At 43.6% G+C, this 20034-nt stretch overlaps 1 protein-coding gene across 3 annotated transcripts in view; it reads right to left on the bottom strand.

The window, feature by feature from the left end:
• The window catches only part of PTPRB (protein tyrosine phosphatase receptor type B), a gene marked incomplete at its 3' end in the record, with an annotated part of 62434 nt that extends 42407 nt beyond the window's left edge, over positions 1-20027 (bottom strand). The window contains exons 1-4 of one of the 3 annotated variants that reach the window (XM_082767499.1): positions 19940-20027; positions 18245-18637; positions 9550-9788; positions 4432-4708 (exon numbers count right to left, since the gene is read on the bottom strand). In XM_082767499.1, the coding sequence (XP_082623625.1) occupies positions 4432-4708; positions 9550-9788; positions 18245-18637; positions 19940-19994 (964 nt within the window). In that variant the 5' untranslated portion in view covers positions 19995-20027. Of the gene's footprint in view, positions 1-4431; positions 4709-4838; positions 5092-9549; positions 9789-18244; positions 18638-19939 lie in introns of those variants that run through there. The other 2 variants (XM_082767498.1, XM_082767500.1) reach the window with 2 other exon arrangements.
• Positions 20028-20034: the final 7 nt, after the last annotated feature.

Below are 20034 nucleotides of genomic sequence, written 5' to 3'. Positions count from 1 at the left end.
ACAAAGTCACTAAAGGCTATTATGCTGGCAAAAGTGAATAGCAGGGGTATAAACTTGTGCCTTGAAGGCAATTGTTCTAACCAGAAAAGGTCAAACTTTGTCAGTCAGAAGTGAATTTCAGCACTATATATGGTCAGATGCACCGACGGCTGAAACACTTTTAATTTGACTAATACCCAGCGAACGGTCATGATAACTGTCAAGTTCAACCCTGACAAAGTTAGAATCAGGTTGACTGTTCTTTTGTCCTGCAAAAGTAATCAACCTTGTAATCCACATTATTTGTCAAATTCCACAAAAGAAGACACCTCCTACATCTTTGGAAGTGCTTATACTGTCCTAGGCAATCTGTCTTCCAAGGTGCATTAAGCAAAGAAAGTATTGCGTGCCTGGAAGGTGAAGTTCAGAAATTCAGACTTTATCTAATCTATCTGGTCCAGAAAACAAAACACTCAGTGCTCTGTACATCCGTTAGAACAAAGGAACAATGAGATTGGGAAGTGCCTGGGCTGAAAGAGCCCTGGATGGAAACAAACACTTAAAAAGCCATTTACATTGTTATACAAGTCTCTGCTGGCAACAATACAACACTGATATATCACAGAAATAAAATATTTTCTAAGATATTTATATACCATTTGATACCGTATGAATTAATGTCTCCTGGTCTTCTCTTCCAGAAGGCTTCATGTTGCTTTAATTATACTGCATCTTCATTTTGACTTTTGGGAGAATCTGTTTTGTATGCACAGGTGCTATAAATGTATTCTACAGAAACAATATATACTTGTGAAATGTATATATATTTCACACAGTCCCCCCAAATACAGTCTGAGGACTGTGAATTCCTGACTTCAGCCTCAGCTCTGCTCCTACCAAATCATTTTTCTTCATTTTTCCTTTTCGTAAAACAGTAAATATGGCCTACTTCACAAGGACTCTTATGAAAATTAATTCAAAGGGCTTGATTTCACCATTTTTAAGTACAAATACCCGTTTCTTTGGGATGATATGCAACAGAAAATCTTTAGAACAACCTACATTGTCATTTATTTTCTTTTTATACTCTGCATTTGAGACAATGATCATAATTATTACATGATTATGGATCATAGGATTATACAGACTATAGTTGGAGCCACGTCACAGTAGTTGTTCTTACAGATGGCTAATAAATCAGATTTATCCCAAACACTTTGAAAGTTACAGGAGCAAACACATGGCCAAGCCATGCTTCTGGCACTTACAGTTGCGTGGTGCAATGGAAAAATACCCTGCCAGTCTGTGTCTTAGATGATAAAATTATTAACCTCTTTTCATTCAAATACTTTGCAATTTTTCTGGTAAAATTTTATTTATCTGTCAGTTCTCTCAGTGCAGGTAGGTTGGATCAAGCAGTAATAAAACATATCATTGCAACACTTTCCTAGAAAACAATGTTGAAAATCATGTTTTTAGGCCTATTTTAGAAGATTTATTTGAAACCAGGGGAATTCTCAAGCTGTTTTTCCATGGCTCTCAAGACTAGTTTTACTTCTGAATTTCAATTCAGAATTGAAATTAATAAATTTAGCTGTAAATTAGATTGTGTTCATGTGCTACTGTTTTTTCAACTGGAAATTTACTTTAAAAAATCTAATCATTCACTGAAAATACACTACTGAAATATAGTGATGGTGATGCACCAACATTTGGAAAATTGAGGACTTAAAAGAGTTTTCTCTGAAATCAAGAAAGACACAAGTCTACCTTTTTTTTTTTTTTTGTCATACTGTAGTAGCTCTTAGTCACAGAAAATTTTACTGAGATCAAAAAAGGAGACAAGAAAGGACCAGCAGGTGCATGTGTTGTTCTGATGTTAGAATGTCAAGCACGTTGACTAGTTACATGATTTTATAGATATATAGAGATATTTTATATAGACATATAAATATGCACACTAAAAGCATAACAAATGGCAAATATTAACCTGAAATAAACTTCATATCCAGACTTGTGCCCGCTACCATCTGTAATCTCAGGTTTCCAGTGGAAAATCTAACTGTAGCTCAGAGGTGATAAATGGCATTATCAGCCTTTTCTTCATTTCCTATTCTACCAAAATAGCAAAACCAACACTGCATGTGTGTTTGCGTGTCTGTGTATTCCTGGCTTATACGATGCATATGTGATTGCATTTGCCATCGTTTCTGAGGACCAATTTTATGTCTCCTTGAGAGGATTAAATATTCAACATTTCATATTGGTAATTTGTAGGTCAACATTTCTTGAGTAAATAGATGTAACAGACTCCATCTTGGTGGACCATCATGGTTTACTGCATCACTACTCCTACATTATTAGTTTTCAGTTATCTGTATCCCTAAATTCAACAGAAGCCGCTTCTCTACTCAAAGATTCACTGAGGTATTATGTAAGAGTTATGGAGTCTGGCAAGTTGCGCACTCACTCTATCACAATATCAAACTTGTACATAGCACAGAAAAAATCGTAGTTATGACAATGCAGAACAATGCAAAATAAAGACACAAAAGGCCAAATTCAGTTAAGGATTTGGCTCTCTCCAAATATTTACATTGTAACAGTAACTATGCAGTATGCTTGTTCATATGCATTATCCATCACTTTCACCAGAAGTCCTTGATCAGAACAGATCACACTCAAAACTTGACAAAATATTTCAGATTTTATGGGTTTAGGTGCCCAGCACTTTATATAAGAAATGTGATGAAAAACTGAACTTCCAACAGACATAAGCACATGAACGTTTTAATGGGATTGAATATGAGGAAAATGTTAAAGCTTCTCAATGAAATGTGAATATATGAAATTCTTTGTGTAGCTTTATTGTGTCAAGGCAATACAGATGATCAAAAGATCATTTTGGAAAAGTAAATGTGAGGTAGGATCTCTCTCACTTAACTTCAACCACCAAAACCTCAGGTGCCTAGTCTAACCCAGGCTCCTTTCCCAGGCGGTGGAACGAGCTGGGCACCTCCAAAGGCCAGCTTATCCCATCTTTCTTAAGACATGCTGCTCAGGAAGGGAACCTCACCAAGTAGCAAGGTCAGACATCGTATTTTTAGATGGCTCACGATAGCTCAGTTCCGCTGCCATCCAATCAGTGGAAATTCTGTTTACAATATATCTGAAAATATTGTTCATACTTCCGTATTCACCAGATAGTTTCCAGGAATATACACCTACAGACACTCAGTTTCTGTAGATCGTAAAGCAAAACTACTGACGCTATGTCACAAAGGAACAGGTGAAGAGTTCCCAAAAAAATGGTTTAAAATGCTGCCCCTAGTGGAAACATACAGGGGAACAAGGTACTGGACCACCTTCAGCATTGAAATGCATGGAATCGAGAACACAACATCGGTTGCTGAGAGGCATAACAAACCCTACGTATTTTTTAGAAAAAAACAAACAAACAACAAAAAAACTGTCATATTCTAGAGCTACTTGTGTATTTTATATACTATCAAGCAATGCAAGAGATGTGAATCAAGGAAAGTGAGGAACCACAGACCAACCTGGCTAGCTGTCTTTGAAGCAAACCTCTAAAGCTCCTCTGTTCTTATTTCTTGCTTTGACTCATCTCTGCTATCCAGAACCGAAACGCAAACCACACTTCAAGTGTTGTCAACTAATTTGCAGTATGTCAACTTGTACTTTAATCAGTCTTTTCACTGATGTTAGCTACATAACATGACTCCAGTCAGTAGTTGCTTCATTGACTTTTATCATCTCACGGTCTTGCAAAAATCTATGTACCAATAATTCATAAATGGCACAATCAAACTACTGTCTAAATGACCTCACATTAATTCAAAATGTGGTCTAAGGTTCTCTCTTCTCCTCTACCTCATCTCAAGTGTTCATTATTATAACTCTCCTCTACCTCATCATTAGTGTTGAGTGTTCATTATTATAACTCTAATGCCCAGGAACGATGGTGATTCATGCCTGTCGCTCTGATAATGGTTGATTTATTCCTCCAATTTTCAAATTACAGGTCATCAATACAGAAAACAATTGGCGTGATGCATGACATGGACTTAAATCACCGGATAGAAACTATTGCTTGTTTTTATCTGGTGACATAACTTGAGCTTAACACAGAGCTGTCACACCAGCAGATCTGCCGCTAGACTTTTTCTGAGCTTATCCTTGATTTACTGTCCGTGTACGGCCAACAAGCGGTGCATCCGAACTCAGCATTTACGCTGCTGTCCATCACCGCACCTCAGCGGCTGCACTCGAAGCCAAGGGCAGAAACTTCATGCAAGAAGCTTCAGCCTTACTTTTAGAGCAGAAAGTGCGGGACAGCACGGAGCAGCGAGTCACCCGCTCCCCATCCCCCGGCAGAGGCACCGGGACCCCCCCACCCCCACCCCCAGCGCCACCCCCGCCCCCGTGCCCTACCTGTCTGCAGGGACACGGCCGTGTGCTCCCCTCCGGCCAGCGGCTGGATGCGGAGGTGGTACCAGGTGCCGGCCTCCAAGCCCTGCAGGCTGCAGCCGTAGGAGCCGTCGCTGCCGCGGGCGGGCTGGCAGGCGGCGGGGAGCCCGTCCTCGGAGCGCCCGCTCAGGCTGAAGTTGCAGGCGGGGCCGCGGGCTCGCCAGCGCAGCCAGGCGCCCTGCCCGGCCACCCGCCGCTCCGTCAGGTTGGCGCTGCACCCCGCCGCCTCCCCCAGCGCTGCCTGCGGGGAGAAGGCAAGGGGAGCGCGGTGAGGAGGAGGAGGAGGAGGAGGCGCTGCGCGAAGCCGCCCCGCCGAGTGCTGCCCCCCTCCACGCACCCCCCCCCCACCCCCCATCCCAACCCCGCTTCACCTCGCTCAGGGCCAGCGCCACGCACAGGGCGAGCCCCGCTCCATGGCTCAGCATCGCCGCCCGCCTTCAGCCGCTCCCCGCGGGGAGGGGGGCGAGAAGCCGAGCGCGCCCGGCGGGGTCCCGGGGGCGCCCCCTCCGCCGGGCCGCCCGCCTGCTGCATGCGCCGCGGGACGCCCCGGCCGCCTGCCTCGCTCCCTCCCTGCCCGCCTGCGCCGGGGGGCGGCGGCCGGGGCCGGGGCCGGGGGGTGCGCGGGGGCTGCCCGGCGGCCGGCCGGCGGCGGCTGAGGAGGAGCAGGGGGGCGGAGGAGGCGGGGGAGGCGGCCGCCGCTTCCCACGCTGCCATTCTGACCCGGGCTGACTCCGCCGGAGCCCTCCGGCCGGGCTTCCGCAATCAAAAGGCGATTTCCTCGCCGCCCGAAGATGGGGAGAGGAGAGGGGGGGATGGAGGGGCTGGGGCGGCGCCGCCCCGCGGCACGGAGCGGGGGCGAGCCGCGACCCCCGGGTCCCCGCGGGGCGAGGGTCGCCCTCCTGCCCGGGGCGCCACCCCCGCGGCCGCCCCTCGGTCCCTCCTTCCTCCCGGGGCCTCGCTGCGCCCCCCCGGCTTTCCCCCCTCTCCCACCTCCCTCCCTCCCTTCCTTCCTCGCCGCTTCCTCCCTCTCCTGATGCCCCCCGGGGGGCTCCGCGCCCCTCGCCCCCCTCAGGCGGGGCGGCCGCCATTTCGCGCCTCGCCCCGCGCCCGCCTCACCTCACGCCCCGCGCCTCACGGCCCCTGCTCCTCACGCCTGCCCTGCCTCCTTCTGACCCGAGCCAGCCCCAAAAGTCCCTCTCAGCGTCTTTTTGTGGGACAACACGGCAGCCCGAGGGGCGTGTGGGGTTTGCTCTGGACCACCGAGGCCTCTGCCCGCTCCCTGTGACACCATGACCACAGCCATGAGGCCAGGAGCACCCTGGCAGCACTCGCCACCACCTATGCACAGCGGAGGAGTAGGTCGTGTATCAGTGCCCAAGCTCTTTGTTTTGCTCTGCATCAACTTCTGTCCTTGAAACAATTCCCCGGAATAACTCCCAAGCTAAAATTACACACCAGCGAAGGCAAAGAAACCTCTGTTTTTAGACAGCACACGACAAGCTGTGCGCAATTTCGAATTCGGCTCTAGCTGCGGCACAGCTCTCCGTTTCTGTCATGCACACCCATTTCCTTTTATTTAAGTTTTCAGCCTTATAAAGCTCTTATGCATGTGTATGCAGGGTGGGGTGATGGAGGAGAAACACAGCTAAAATTGTTTCAGACCATCAGATACTCAGATAAGCGATAACGTAGCAACTACCGAGTAAATTTGTGGCTGCATACAGGGGGAGGATTTCATCATTTACTTTCTTCACATGGGAGTGGCACTTTTTTGCATCTTTCTGTCCTGCAAGATGCACACAGAAGTTTAACTTCGAAAAGCAGCATCTCAAGCAAATTCAGTACCATCCCTGTTTCGCTTTTGCCCCATTTTGATATTTAGGGAGAAAAGGTGCTAGCACTTAAAAAGGCTACTCTGCCTTTCAGGGAACTGCTACTGTAGGATTTGGGGGGCCCTTAATCGGTCAAACAAGATATAAATATCTGAAAATGCTTAGCTCTTATTCTTTCATTCAGAAACCAAAGGTCTCGGCACCCTCGAGTGGTGACTTGGACCTGTGGAAAGCTTCATTGGTCTCTGGAGTTTCATGCCTAGTCCTAGGGACCCAGCACAGAGAGTACTGTGCTTTACTCTGCAAAGGCTCAGGATGACTGATAACTTTAGGATCAATAATCTTACTTGATGTTATTAATATATATTGATTATTATGTCATTGTCAAGCCCATTGCAGAACAAGATCTCTCCTGGAAGAAATGTTTTACATACTTCAGACAAAAGGAGTACCTCTAAGAGCTATTACAGTGGTAAAAAATCTGTTGACAGAAAACACAAAGTGTGTGTATTGGATGTAAACTGGTACTAAAACTATAAAAGTGTCTTGTAATCAGCTTAAAGTGAAAGATTTTTGCAGCATAAAACCATCTTTAGACAATTGTGTTTTAGGGACCTAACGGCATAAACTATATCAACACTTTCCCAGCACTGGAGAATAGAAAATATGAAGGCTTATCAGGATGTTTGGATCACTTCAGACTCCTCTCTGAAAATGAGAATATTCAGAGCAAGCTGCATTTTCTTGGAAAATTGGAGCTTGCATTTTAGGGACTTTTCAATAGCATATGCATAACCTGAAATAGATAACTCAGACATATAGGTGTAAATTAGTTAGGTAGATGTGATACATGAAAGAAAAAAAAAAATCAAGTCTGTGTACAGTTATAGAATTGAGAAAATAAATTTAACCTATCAAAAGTGAAATTTCAAGATTCTTGGAAATGTCTGTCTGCCTTCTCCAGCTGACATAAGATAATGTGCGGAGAAAAGGTATATTGCTGCTTCTCAGCATTGCCCGTAATTTTGAAGTTTCTACTTTATTTCCCTTATTATTACTATCATAAAATCTTTAAAACTACCCTCTTATATAGTTGGAAAATTCAGTTTTATGGGGTTTGAGACTTCTTTCTGTACATTATACACTACAAGACTGCTCTGGGGGTAATGTCTGCCACAGACGTCCATGCCAGCACTGGAATAGAACAGGAGGGATCCATCATTCACTGGTGGCAATGTATGTATATAGAATAGCCAACATAATATGAGCAATTATTTCCAGAATGGTATTGAATAGATGGGCTTTTAGCAAATCAACAGCCACACAGCCTTTAACACTTACTGATCTGTGTGGCAAGCCAAGAAACTAATTAAAAAAAAAAAAAAAAAAAAAAGGAATAAGAAAAAGAAAAAAAAAAGAAGTGGAAGTGAGCTTTGGGAGTGGCCGGACATGTCTCTAATAGCAGGCTCCGAAGTCTCTTTCAGACACTTTCCCAAGGTTTCCTGACTTTTTTTTTTTTTTTACACCAACTTCTCTCTCTGCCTCTCTAATCAAGAGGAAATGGGCTTTGCATAGCTTTTGTCACGGCTTGAAAGTGCAAGCTGCAGTTTTACTTGAAATCCAAGGCTGCTCTAAACCAAACATTTTGTGTGATTGAAGTGTCACCATTGTCCCCTTGGAACCGGTATGCTCACAGCCAAATAACATCAAGGCTTTAGTTCTACAAACAGGAGGACCTGGCCTGGGGCAGACACAGTTCACTGGAAGGATTGTCTTCCTAACAGCCCTTATCAGTCTACCTGTTTTCAAAGTATCACATTAACTCCGATTAATCTTTTAAACATCTCTGCTAGCTTGACAAAGATGTTTTTAATTCCACTCTAAGGACAAGGAAGCTGAAAGACGGAGGCCAAAAACATTTCAGTTTGTATGTCAGAGGATCTGATGGAGTACCTAGATTCAAATGTCCAGACCTGGCTGGAGGCTCCAAGGGACAGATACTTGTGATTTATTTTTTTAATTTATTTTTTTAATGGTGATGCCTAGCATGCTTATCATCAGGAATCTGGTTTTGAAGCTTTGAACTAAGCAACCTGCTCAGTGGAAATTGTGTGAATGAGGAGATGGGCTGGGGTAGGAGCACAGGAGGTGGGAGCTTCAATGCAAACAGCGCCTTTTCTCCAGCAGCACTGGGACTTCAGTAGGAGTGCTGGAGGCACTTTGGGTAATAACGTATTCTATAGGGTATTTCCATTTGGAGGAGACAGATATTCTGTGCAGGAGGTTTGTGTATGAGCAGAAGGCATGGAGAAATCCATGCTGTGACAGGGACCATAAATGTTCAAATTAGTAATTTTGGCCAGCATAGTCCTGGGTAACACTACTTCTTCTCTCCCCCTGTCTGAAGGAGTCTCTAGTGACACTGTTTGAACCAGAATGTACAGGATTTCCTTAGAATAATCAGGATACATTGAAGAATGAGCTCCTGTTGAAGACTACTCCATCCCACAACCCTCCTAAACACAGAACATATTTCTGTCTCATCCACGGTAACACTGACACCCAAAGCAGTCACTGACACGTTTGCCTACCCCAGTACATTGTGGGGTCTCCTGGACAAGAAGCTACAGGGAAATTAGGGATTTTTAGCTCTAACACCCAAGTGTCAATATCAATAAAGTGGCCAATGATCTCCTCAGTGCTTTAGGTCTAACTGCCTGTGGACATTTTGCCAATGATGATACCAGATTTGTTCTCAAATTACTAAATTGTGACTCGCCCACAGAAAACTCCTAAAGGAGTTCACAAAGCAGACTGTTTCTTACAGCATACTTAGAGCTAGACCCTCGTGTCACGCAACAAACCAACGGCAGAGGCTGTCACTGGGAACAGATACCTCAGCTCCCGTGTCTCCTGCTACACCCATGAGCTTCCCACTGCTCCTCACGTATCCTGAGCATTTTCCCTGGAGCTCCGAGATTTTCCCAGTGCATTGTGCACACCACGATTGTGCTGTACGGAAGGGGAAGATTTTTTCTGCAGCTGGACTTCTAGCAAAGGGGACTATCAGCATGAACAAAGAATCCCATCAGAATATAGAACAAAGCTGAGTCCTGCAGCTGTTTTTCCTTCTTTTTTTTTTTTTTTTTTTTTTTTTTTAAGTCTATGAAGCATCCACCTGTAATAGCTATCAGGCTCCACAGAGTGGAGCAGGCTTAATAAAAATCAATCAATACCTCCTCTGCCTTACCTCCTCTGTTGTGCTAGGGTTTTGAGGAGTAGTTGTTGGGATCCAGGGTTTCTCTGTTACGGCAGACTTGAGGTCGAAGTAGAGGTTCTCAATTAACTTCTTACTGACGTGTTCAGTCACATTGCTGACGAACACCTCCGTGCTACTCTCCGGCGGATTTTCAGGCCTAGAGGTGACAGTGCTTAAAGGGGAGGATGTGGCTGTAGTACTCCGCACAGAAGTGTCTGCATCTTGGAGATCTAAGATAAACGAAGGAAAGTGATTAAAATCAGCTCTGTATTTTTATAACCAGTTCTTTACGTGCCTATAAATGGGGTTGAAAAGGCTTCTAAGCAGTTTAAGTGCACCTGTCAGCTCTGGAGTTTCTTACTTTCAGTACAAATATTATTTTGTGTCAACATCAGCTTTTGTGCAAAAGAAAAGTGCAGAAGAACAAATATCCCGAACATTCACACCATTCACTTTAAAAGCAGTCCGTCGCTGGGTCCAAAGCAAAGAGAAAGGCTGTGTTTTGTCATTAGCAGCATGGTGTTTTCACTCATTGCTTTTTAACTTACATCAGTTTTACCAAACAGCCCACAATTTCAGCTTTACATAGCCAATAAAAAGTCCAGGGTTTACGGACACGGGACAGATTCTCATCTGCCTCTTGTTGGTGTAAGCTCAAATCATGGCTTTATTTGGGATACCGATGTGTCTTGCACCCGCATGGGACATTTCTCTTGCATTTCAGGTCTGCCCCATGCAGACACCACGCTAACCCCTGGCTGCTCCCTTCCCAAGGTTCAGCTAACAATGGTATCAGTGAACTAAAGTGCCTGCAAATATAACCGTGGCTTTGCATTTTTAGTCACGTATGCTTCGGAGAACGCCAAAGTTGCAATTAGAGCGCAGGAAAGATTTTACTACACATTTTTCCTCCCCATTTTCACGGCTCTTCCTCCCCATTGGTATGCATTTAATATCCTTTCTTTGTGGCTGGGAGGGCAGGGTTCAATCCGTGGTGGCCTCTACATCTGGTAGCATCACATTTCAGCTCAGCGATTGGAGTCGCTCGCTGGCCCCTTCTCACAAAAAAGCTGCCCTGCCATCGCTGCAGCACCGCTCGTGTGTGTTGGCCCAGCGCCCAAGACACTTTGTCTGTCCTTGAACTGGGGTCTCCAGCATGACAGAGCCTTGTTTTGCTGCTGAGCCACTGGGCTGGCTGCCATTTACAACAATTTTAGCTCACAAGTCCTCTAAAAGAAAAAAAAAAAAAAAAGAAAAAAGTAATGACTGTGTTAAATTGAAGCAGAAGCTTACAAATGTAATTACTTGGTGGGCAATTATGTCTTAGCAGGCCGATGTGTGATTACCTCTTTACCCAAAGGATCGGTGGGTAAACTTATATGAAGTCATTATTATTTTTTTGCGTATATGTGTAAATATGCGTGTTAACATGATTATTTACTGAAACTCACAGTACTCTCGTTCACATCCACAGTTACGATCTAACTGTGTTTCTCTGGAAATAAAAACGACCAGGTATCCAATTCATTACAAAAATTGCTGATCAAATATTTTTCCAAATCAAGGCACTGAAAATAATACTATAGACCTAATTCTGCTCTCTTTTACAATGAAATAACCCTTTACAGTGCAAAGGGTTTTGTCAGACCCTCAGGTCTGCTCCAACACTGTGTGATCATCCTCCTGCTGCTGCTGCATGTGCAGGATCCCCCGCAGGGTGCCTATGGTGTGAAGTCTGCTGTGGTCCCACACCACAACACCTTCATGTCCCACATCAAAAGGATGGAGAAGAGTCTGTCGGCTCAAGTTGTCATCAGCTACTGCAGTAAGCCCTTCAGCTGACACAAGTCCAGGCTTAGTCTCAGGTCTTTGTTCCTGGGGATCTCCTGTTAGCTGGGGGTCTCTGAAAGTCTGCAGTAGGCAACCAGAAATGACAGCCCCAAGGACTAGGACAGAGTTAGGCCTGCTGGCTCCGTGCCTCTCAGATATCTCCAGCTTCAGCAGGGAGTAGGCTGCTGATAGAAAGATAGCTTTAACAAAAAGGACATCTGAGTGGTCAGCAGACGCTTAGGAAAAAAAGGCCGTGCAGCGAGGTTCCTAAATATAGATTTACACACCCAACTTAAAAGCACATTTGGAAAAAAAAAAATCTTGGCTTTCTTTACAGACAAATAGCAGCCATTCCAACAGGAAGACGCTTACATTCCTGTGCCAATTGAGTTTTAGGAAAGCTGCTGCTCTGTAAAAGGGACAACCGTGCTGCCAGAGGCACCTATGGGGCTGGCATCCAGTGGGTAAGTGGCACTCCTGGTGCAGGAGCCGAGGGGAGAGCCTGACCCAAAAACCCCACTGGCAGCAAAACACTTGGCCCTCAGAAATGTGCCACCAGCCTGAGGAGGTCCCATGAATGAACAGTCACTGCACCACCTGGCTCCTTATTGTAAGGTAAAGGATCTCTCCAGGCAGAGGCTGACAACCGACGACCTGCAGATGGAAACGACTTGAACATAGCACTGGAGCTTCAGGTATACATACCAGCACTTCTCATCCATGCTACACTGGACTAACAGGGTCCAAATCTGCCCTCACTTCAAGCAAATGAGGTTTTCTATTATCCTTCTAAGGAAAGCCACTACAGCCCTAGCCTAAAGGCCCTCACATCCCTTCTTCAGCAGCAGGCACTTACGGAAGAAAACTGTGTATTATAAGATCCCAGCACGTAGATTTCTGCACAACTTTTCTGCACAAATTTCTATCCAGAAAAAAACCTCACCTCCTATCTGTACAGCAGCAATGTACACAGGAATTGCAACAGTGGGATTTCTCGCAAGTGTTTAACGTTGTTCTGGCAGTCTCTGTGGAAATCACTCATGAAACCGTTCACGGGAGCAGGGCTGCAGAGCTGACACTGATCGCTAGTGGCTGGATGATGTACAGCGTGTGAACTGTAATCATCACTGCACTGTAATCACCAGTAGCACACCCAGCAGAAATTATGGCATGATGACTGAGCACATATTTCGTCCATGGGATGTACTGCAGCATCTGCACAGCAGCAGGATGCTTACACGACAAGGAAATCCATACGCCATGGATGCACGATGAGCAAGAGCGCCGTGCGTCCATCCCTGGTTACTCGTCGGGTACTGAGAACCTGGGGTGGTGCCTTCAGACTCGGGTGAGCCAGCGTGGGGCAGCTTTCTGAAACTGCTTGCATCCCACCGGTCTGCCCACCCCTTAAAGCACAGCTTCAGAAAATGGAGGCTGAATTGCTTCTGAAACACAAATGATTCAGATATTGCTTGTATAAGAAAAAAAAAAATGCTGCGTAAGGCTGAATCTGACTTGCTGACAGCAAGATTTTAAACTTGAAGGGGTTGTTCTAAGGTCTCTGTACATGCAGGAAAATGGATTATCTTTCTAGCTGTCTACTAACTCATAAATAGACTGCAAAAAATAAAGGCTCTCTTTTATATATACATATATATTTATATATATATATAAATGCACTTTGGATTTTTTGTTGATTGTAGGAGTGTGACAGAAGACCAAAATACACTAGATGGTCTTTCCCCATACTCTTGAAAACTGCAAAATGTATGTTACTTTAGAAAAATGTCTTCTATGTCTGAAAGGTTGTAGAGATTAGAGATGCTTGCATCTCACGTCAGAGGGGTCGAAACTCCAGTAATCCTGAGCTGCCCCTGTACTTGCTTGTTTTTGAAATGCTGAAGCAGCCACTTGGAGGCTCTTTCAGCACCATACTGGGGGAACATCCCAGATAACTATGGTGATAATACCACAGCTCTATCAGCCCTATTTCTGACTCTCCAAATAGCCCCAGCGCACCCTGAAGTGGTATTTTGGTCACTGCGAGGTACCAAGACCCCATAAACTCCATGGATTACGTCTCTACTGAAAAGAATTTAGAAAAGTAGATACTAGGTAGACACCTAGGGCTTGGTTCAGTTGCCTAAACGTGGACACCCAGCATGATGAGAAATGCCCTGGGGCACCTGAGAGAGCTGCTCAGGGCTCTCTTAGGACCGATGGGAGACTGATGTCTTTGTGGGTACACCGTTAGAGGTCAGGAATGGAGCACCTCAGATGGCATGAAAGCACTATATCGAGACAACTGAAATAATCCATTTCTTTAGATGCTCATATTTAGATATCTAGTAGCTGAAACCCTCTCCATACACAGAGATCCATGCAAAATAAAGAGAGACTTTGAAAATTAACCAAAACAAAAGGCCTGGACTACACTGCAGGTTTTTCCATTTCTTTTTAGAAACTGTAAAAACACATTTATCTTTGAGCTTCTCTCAGTATGGTATGGGATTGTGTGCAAGGATTTGTAATTATATCCAAGGACCTGACACTGATGCCTTTCCTTTTCCAGAAGGAGCTGGGCAAAAATGGTCAGCCATACATTGCTTTGACCAAAGAAAGAAGATTCAAGTATTTTTTCTTAGTATTTCATGGGTTCACATAGATGTTAGCAAACTCTTTTACTTACAAAACCCTATAAAATAACACTTTAGGGAGATCAAAACAGGTTTAACTGAATGGTTTTTAGGAAAAATGTTTTGAGTCAGTTCAAAGGTAGAATGAATATGCTCACTCTTCCTGGTCTTTTTCATTCTGGAGAAAAGTGTAAAGGGTACACATACAAAAGCCCAACTTGTTATGAACCCATGGATGGATTGTTGTAGTTATTGACAACAACGAAGGTGTGGAAAAATGAAGGGCGAGAGATACTAACATGATCGCAAAAAATATTAGGAGTTGCATCTTTTTCTATGTGTCTGCCACCTTTCCTTGGTGCTGCTCTTAGATATTTGGAAGAAATTCTTCACTCAGAGGGTGGTGAGGCCCTGGCACAGGCTGTCCAGAGCAGCTGTGGATGCCCCATCCCTGGAGGTGCTCAAGGCCAGGCTGGATGGGGCTTTGGGCAACCTGGGCTGGTGGGAGGTGTCCCTGCCATGGCAGGGGGTTGGAGCTGGGTGGGCTTTAAGGTCCCTTCCAACCCAAACCATTCTGTGAGTCTGTGATACTGCTGCTTGGCTGTTTGGAGCATGCTCTGAGCACGCACTGCTCTGGTCTCCTTTTCCTTCCATCCCACCCACTGATGTGAGCAACGGGATGTGAGCTGAGTAAGCTCATGCTCAGACTTCCTTGTCTATTTTGTTTTATGTCTTTGTAGTCTTTGTAGATCCCACTATGGCTTTTAAGTACCCGGCACATATCAGTGAATAACAAAGCCATGCTCCTCCACAAAGTCAGCTTCTCTTCTGAACGGGGCTTAGTCCCGGTAACCACACTTGTAGGGTTTTGCAGCTACACTTACTTCAGGAGATGTCCCGACTGTCTATGATACAGCAGAAGGGAAATGCAGCACAGAGTATTACAGTACAGATCAGTTCATGTCACCTTCTCTGTCCACACTGCTCCACAGGCTGCATGTCACTCTCTGGAGCTCAGTGAGTAATTTCAGCATACGCCTTTCCCTCTTTGAAATCATTCTCCACTGACTGAAAAATTTTTGGTCTGCGGTGGTTTTGAAGTTTGTTGATAATATTTGAGGTGCCAGACGGCATTGCCTCTGATCTGTAATTGCATATTTTAGTGAAACTAATCTTCCCAGAACAAAAAAGACTGGTGAGAATTGCTCACCCTTCTCAGAAGTGACAACAGCATTGTTGTGTTTTATTTGCGACGCCCTGGGTTATCTGCTATTTGCATGCAACAAATTTTGCTCTTCTCAGGCGTCAGTGAAGATCTCAGCCCCTCTCAAATAACATAGCCTGTAGTTTGTAATGATAACATAATTTACTGTGCACAAAGTTCCTGTGCAAATACCTAATACTTCCAAATACAAAATAGGAGCATGAGAGTCCTTTGAGTCTGCCAGTTCTCTGTGTGTAAAACCATACTTTGCCTAGTTTTCCACTATCCTTATGAGGACACTTCCAACTACTCGTTGATTATCATAATTAACATTCAGAATGTACATCTCCTTCTGTCCCAGACACATTGTGCTTCCAATGAGTTGAAGCTTTCTTTTCTTTTTCTGCCCTGCTCCTTAGGTGTGTTCTGTTTCTCCAAGTGCCACCACTCCCTCATCATCCTGCCTTCATCCAGCTCCTCCATGCTTTCCTCCTCCCTGTTTACACTCCTCTTCCTTCTCCTGGATCCTGGACTTAGGGGAGCTCTGACCCCAGGTTCCTGCTGCTGAAAAGAAGGCCCTAGCTCTTTTGGGACTGTGCATCTCTCCGCCCATAATCTCCTCATGAACATGATGAGAACCGAAGTCTCACCATCTCAATCAAGGGAGATGCTACCTGGCGAGCCTTCGTCGTGTCAGCTGTTTCAGCCAGCTGCCAGAATCAGCCGTGGCTTTGCGTGAGACAGGCTGTCTGCTGCTAGACTTAAAGTGATCTCTGGCTGAACAAAGCTGGGATACACGTGTAAACTGATCGTGATTTCCACAGAGTCATTTAGGTCAGGATTGTAGCAAAAACTATATACCCAAACACATCTCAGACGTCTGTTTTGAAATCCAAATCCAAGCCCAGACTTTACCCAAGCTCAGAAAACTCACGCTTTGCAATTGAAGTAGCTCCAGTACGAAAAGGTAGTTGCAGATGTTGGGTTTGGAGCTTGTACTTAATCTGAGCTGATAAGGTGTTTGGGATGTAATTCAGTAAGTTATTCCTTTGTGAAAATATTTCTACTTTTTTTATGAGTACTATGAAAACAACAAGGGTAAATTATAATAAAATATGGTGTTACTCAGGAATAGAAAAACATACAGCCATTTCAGCTCCAAAGACTTAGCTCAGTTTTTTACTATCTTATCTAAATATAGACCAAATATGTTATTTTAGGCTGATCCACAGCAGCTTTCAGTGAAATTAGACAGATGTGTTTGGAAGACTAATTTTAAGAATTCAACATTGAAATTTTTGATACTCATATGACCATTGAGACCAGCACTGTTGGCATTTTTTTTTTCTTGTAGTACTTATCCTTATTATTTTAAAAAATGCAGCTCTTTGCACTACTTCTGTCCTATATGAGCTTCTTCTTACATACCTAGAGTTCTTAGTTAGGTACTGTGGATCATAATGTATTGTTGATTTCTCAGCTTCCCAGAGCTGTCCAAAAGGAGATAACTGATACAATGAGACTCTGAAAGTTGAACAACAGGCTTCCTTACGGGGAGAATTTCAGGAAAATTAAGGTAAATTCATTAAAGAACTGTGCACAGTAAATAGATGAGAAGGTGTTTTGATACTACATGACAATTTTCTAACTCAGTTCTCATTGGTCTTAAATTGCTCCTCCTCTGAGGATGAATAAGAAAAGGATGCAAGGTTTTAAATGTTAGCCACACTTTACCCAGCTATCTACAGAAATTAATAGTGCCTGGGTTTTCATGGTGTCTTTGAATAAGCAAGCCATTCTTACCCTATACTCAGGATTTCAAATGATTTTGCATTTTTAATCTCTAAAATGTATGGGAGGGCTGGGATGGCATCTTGGCCAATTTTCCATCCCCTGATTCTGCAAGCTGTCCTTTTGGACCTCCACTTGTGTGAGTAGTCTTGCTGTTGTGAGCAGATTTCTACAAGTGCAAATTGGGTGAAAAAATTGATATCCAGCCTTACAAGGAATGGGAGCATCAGCTGTCAGTCATGCCTCAAGATTCTCAGGTTAGAAAGAAGAAGCAATTTGTTTCAAACATTCTGAAAACTTGGCCATGTACAAAAGTATTGGATCACGAAACATTTTTGAAATCCTGTAAAGACAAGAATAAACGGTGCATTTCCCAGTAAAACACTTAGCTGTGCAGGTTGCTCTTATTTACCATGAAGAACAGCTTAAAAGTGTGCAAGTAGAATATCAAAAGGATGAAATGGTCGGAATGAAGGATTGACAAGAGGACATCAAGGAAAACATTATTAAGTAATATTCAAACCATTCTACCTTCCCTTTTGATGTGGATATGTAAACATAAAACTTCACAGGTCCAGAAGGATGTGCACAGACCCATTCATATCAAAGTGTTATTGCAAGAATTTCTGAGATTTTTGATTTAGATCATTATTTTCAGGATTTTGACTGTTCTTACAGATATTTCATTTAAAGGCAGAGTGACACTGTGTAAATGCATGAATGTGTAAGCCATATGGCTCTTCTAATCATGGATTAATGATTCTTCTAATCATGATTTGGGTTAATCAAAGCAATAATTGTATTTGATTTTCAGATGTCTTCTTGCTCTTGAAAGATTGAATATGCATTTGGATGATAAAATGAATGGGGAGGAGAAGGACTTGTACACATCCATATTTAAAAAACTATTAGGAATTATAACCCACATTTCTGTCTAAAAATGTAAAAGGAAATGACATAAAATAGTGAGCTGAGATTGCACATGAGCCTCTTTGATCCAAAGATTGGGAGTAGAGAAGAGGAGGGACATCCTGAAAATGCAAAATGGCTTTACAAAACACACCAATTGTCAGCTGTTTTTTTTTGTTCTCTAAAAGCATTTTTGACTACGAAAAATACTTTTCCATATGAATAAAACAACATAGTTTGTAACATTTGATTAAATATAAAAGAGACATTTTTGCTACCAAAACTTCCAGGATACTTCCTCGAAGGCATATCTCACCTTGCTTTGAGCACAGGTTTACATAGACAGGTTTTCCCATCTCTCTGGCTTCAAGCTGCATCCACGTATGAAGATATTTCTTACTCTGCTTGGCCATTACCTTCTGACCTTGCTTTGTGAGAAAGAGTGAGCTGTTGGCCACCTTCAGGAGCCCGTCCTCCTCGTGGCAAGTCCACCTGACTGCCTGGGAGCAATCAACGATGATGCTGCGAGACGACAGCGCGGAGCGCGTGGAGATGCTCAGGCACTGGCCAGATTTCACGTGGAGGAGCCTGTCGTTGGCCATCCACTGCCACTGCTGGTTGGGGCTGGTCATACTGCACTTTTCCATAATGACTCCTTTCTTTTCTGAAAGACACTGCTGTTTCTGCACATGGATAATCAGAAAGCCCTCTGGAAGAGGAAAATCCCAGAGAAACACAATAGATTACACATGGTTATTTAACAAAAAGCAAATTCTTGATGATTAAAAATATGTCAGTGAATAAAGCTCTCTTCCCACTTTCTACACATTGAACTTTTCATGAACTTTCCTTGTGCTGAACCTCTTTAAAAGAACACCAAACATACAACCCGCATGATGCAAACACTGTTTCATGGTAATGTAAAGAGTGAGGATGCAAAAAGCAAACTGTTGTGACAAAGCTCACCTTGACCTTCATTATATGTAAAAATGAAACAAACAAACAAATGAAAAAAAACAACACAAAAAAACACCAAAACCTGTATATAAAATAAATCCAAGAACTTCTAACTTTAAATACCAGTTCTAAATATTGCACTTCCTCTGCTTGAAAGCATATAGAGATCTACAAAAGCTCTCAAGTCCTTTTTTTTTCCAGTTTTATGGCACAGTCTTTTTACAATCTAATTTACTGCCTGCAAATTGTTTATTAAAACTCAGTGTTAGTGAAGAAAACATATAAAAGGACATTCCCAGATCTGTGTGTCCCTCAGTGCCCGTGCCTTACAAGAATGGAGGCTCTTTACTGATAGGAAGTACATCTCTTACAGGATTTACTCCAATGTCTCTGGCTGTTAGTTCTGTGACCGCCCTGATTCACACCAGATCAGCTCTTTGTGCCACCATACTTTAAAAACATACAACAAATGCTTAAATGAGCAGAACTACAACTCATTCATCAAAAAGCCCCGAGGTTACCGATACAAAACCCATACGTGTCACAGAGCGCAGAACTGGATGTTTCAAAGGCAGCCCCTCTGCCCCATTTTTCTCTTTTTATAATGTGTTGCTCAAACATTTCCAGCCTCATTAGTTACAAGGTGATAAAACCAATTCCTATTTCCCTCGGTTGGGGTTTTTCACCCCTCTATTTTAACAGTTACAGCTAGTTTCTAACTACGCATCACAGAAAGCTCCTGCCTCTGGAATTTTCACAAAGTAGGACAAAAAATAGGAGTTTCCCTTTCAAAGAGCTTGTCCCAAAGCTCAACCCCCGGATTGTCTAGCATGAGATCTTCTTAAAAAAAAATAAGAGTTATATCCAGCATAGAAAAAGACAGTTTATTTTCCTGTGGAAAGAAATCTAAACAGAACAGGCTACGTTGGCCCTGCCCCCCGTTCCTTTTGTATGGACTCAACCGAAGAAGTGACCTGGATTTTGTAAGTCACCGGCTGCCCCAGAGGGGCAGAAAGACCAATGCAGTGGAGGGGAGGTGGGGAGAGACACTTACCTGAGGACATCAAGGCAAAACAGGTAAAAACCAGGACGTGAATTAAAGAATCCATTTTCCCTCTAGCAACTCCCCACGCTTCTCTTAAAAAAAAA

This window comes from Aythya marila (genome assembly GCF_965140915.1).
Source record: "Aythya marila genome assembly, chromosome: 1".
Classification (NCBI taxonomy): domain Eukaryota; kingdom Metazoa; phylum Chordata; class Aves; order Anseriformes; family Anatidae; genus Aythya; species Aythya marila.
Note: the sequence above shows the minus strand (reverse complement) of the source record. Positions and strands in the feature narration are given on the sequence as shown.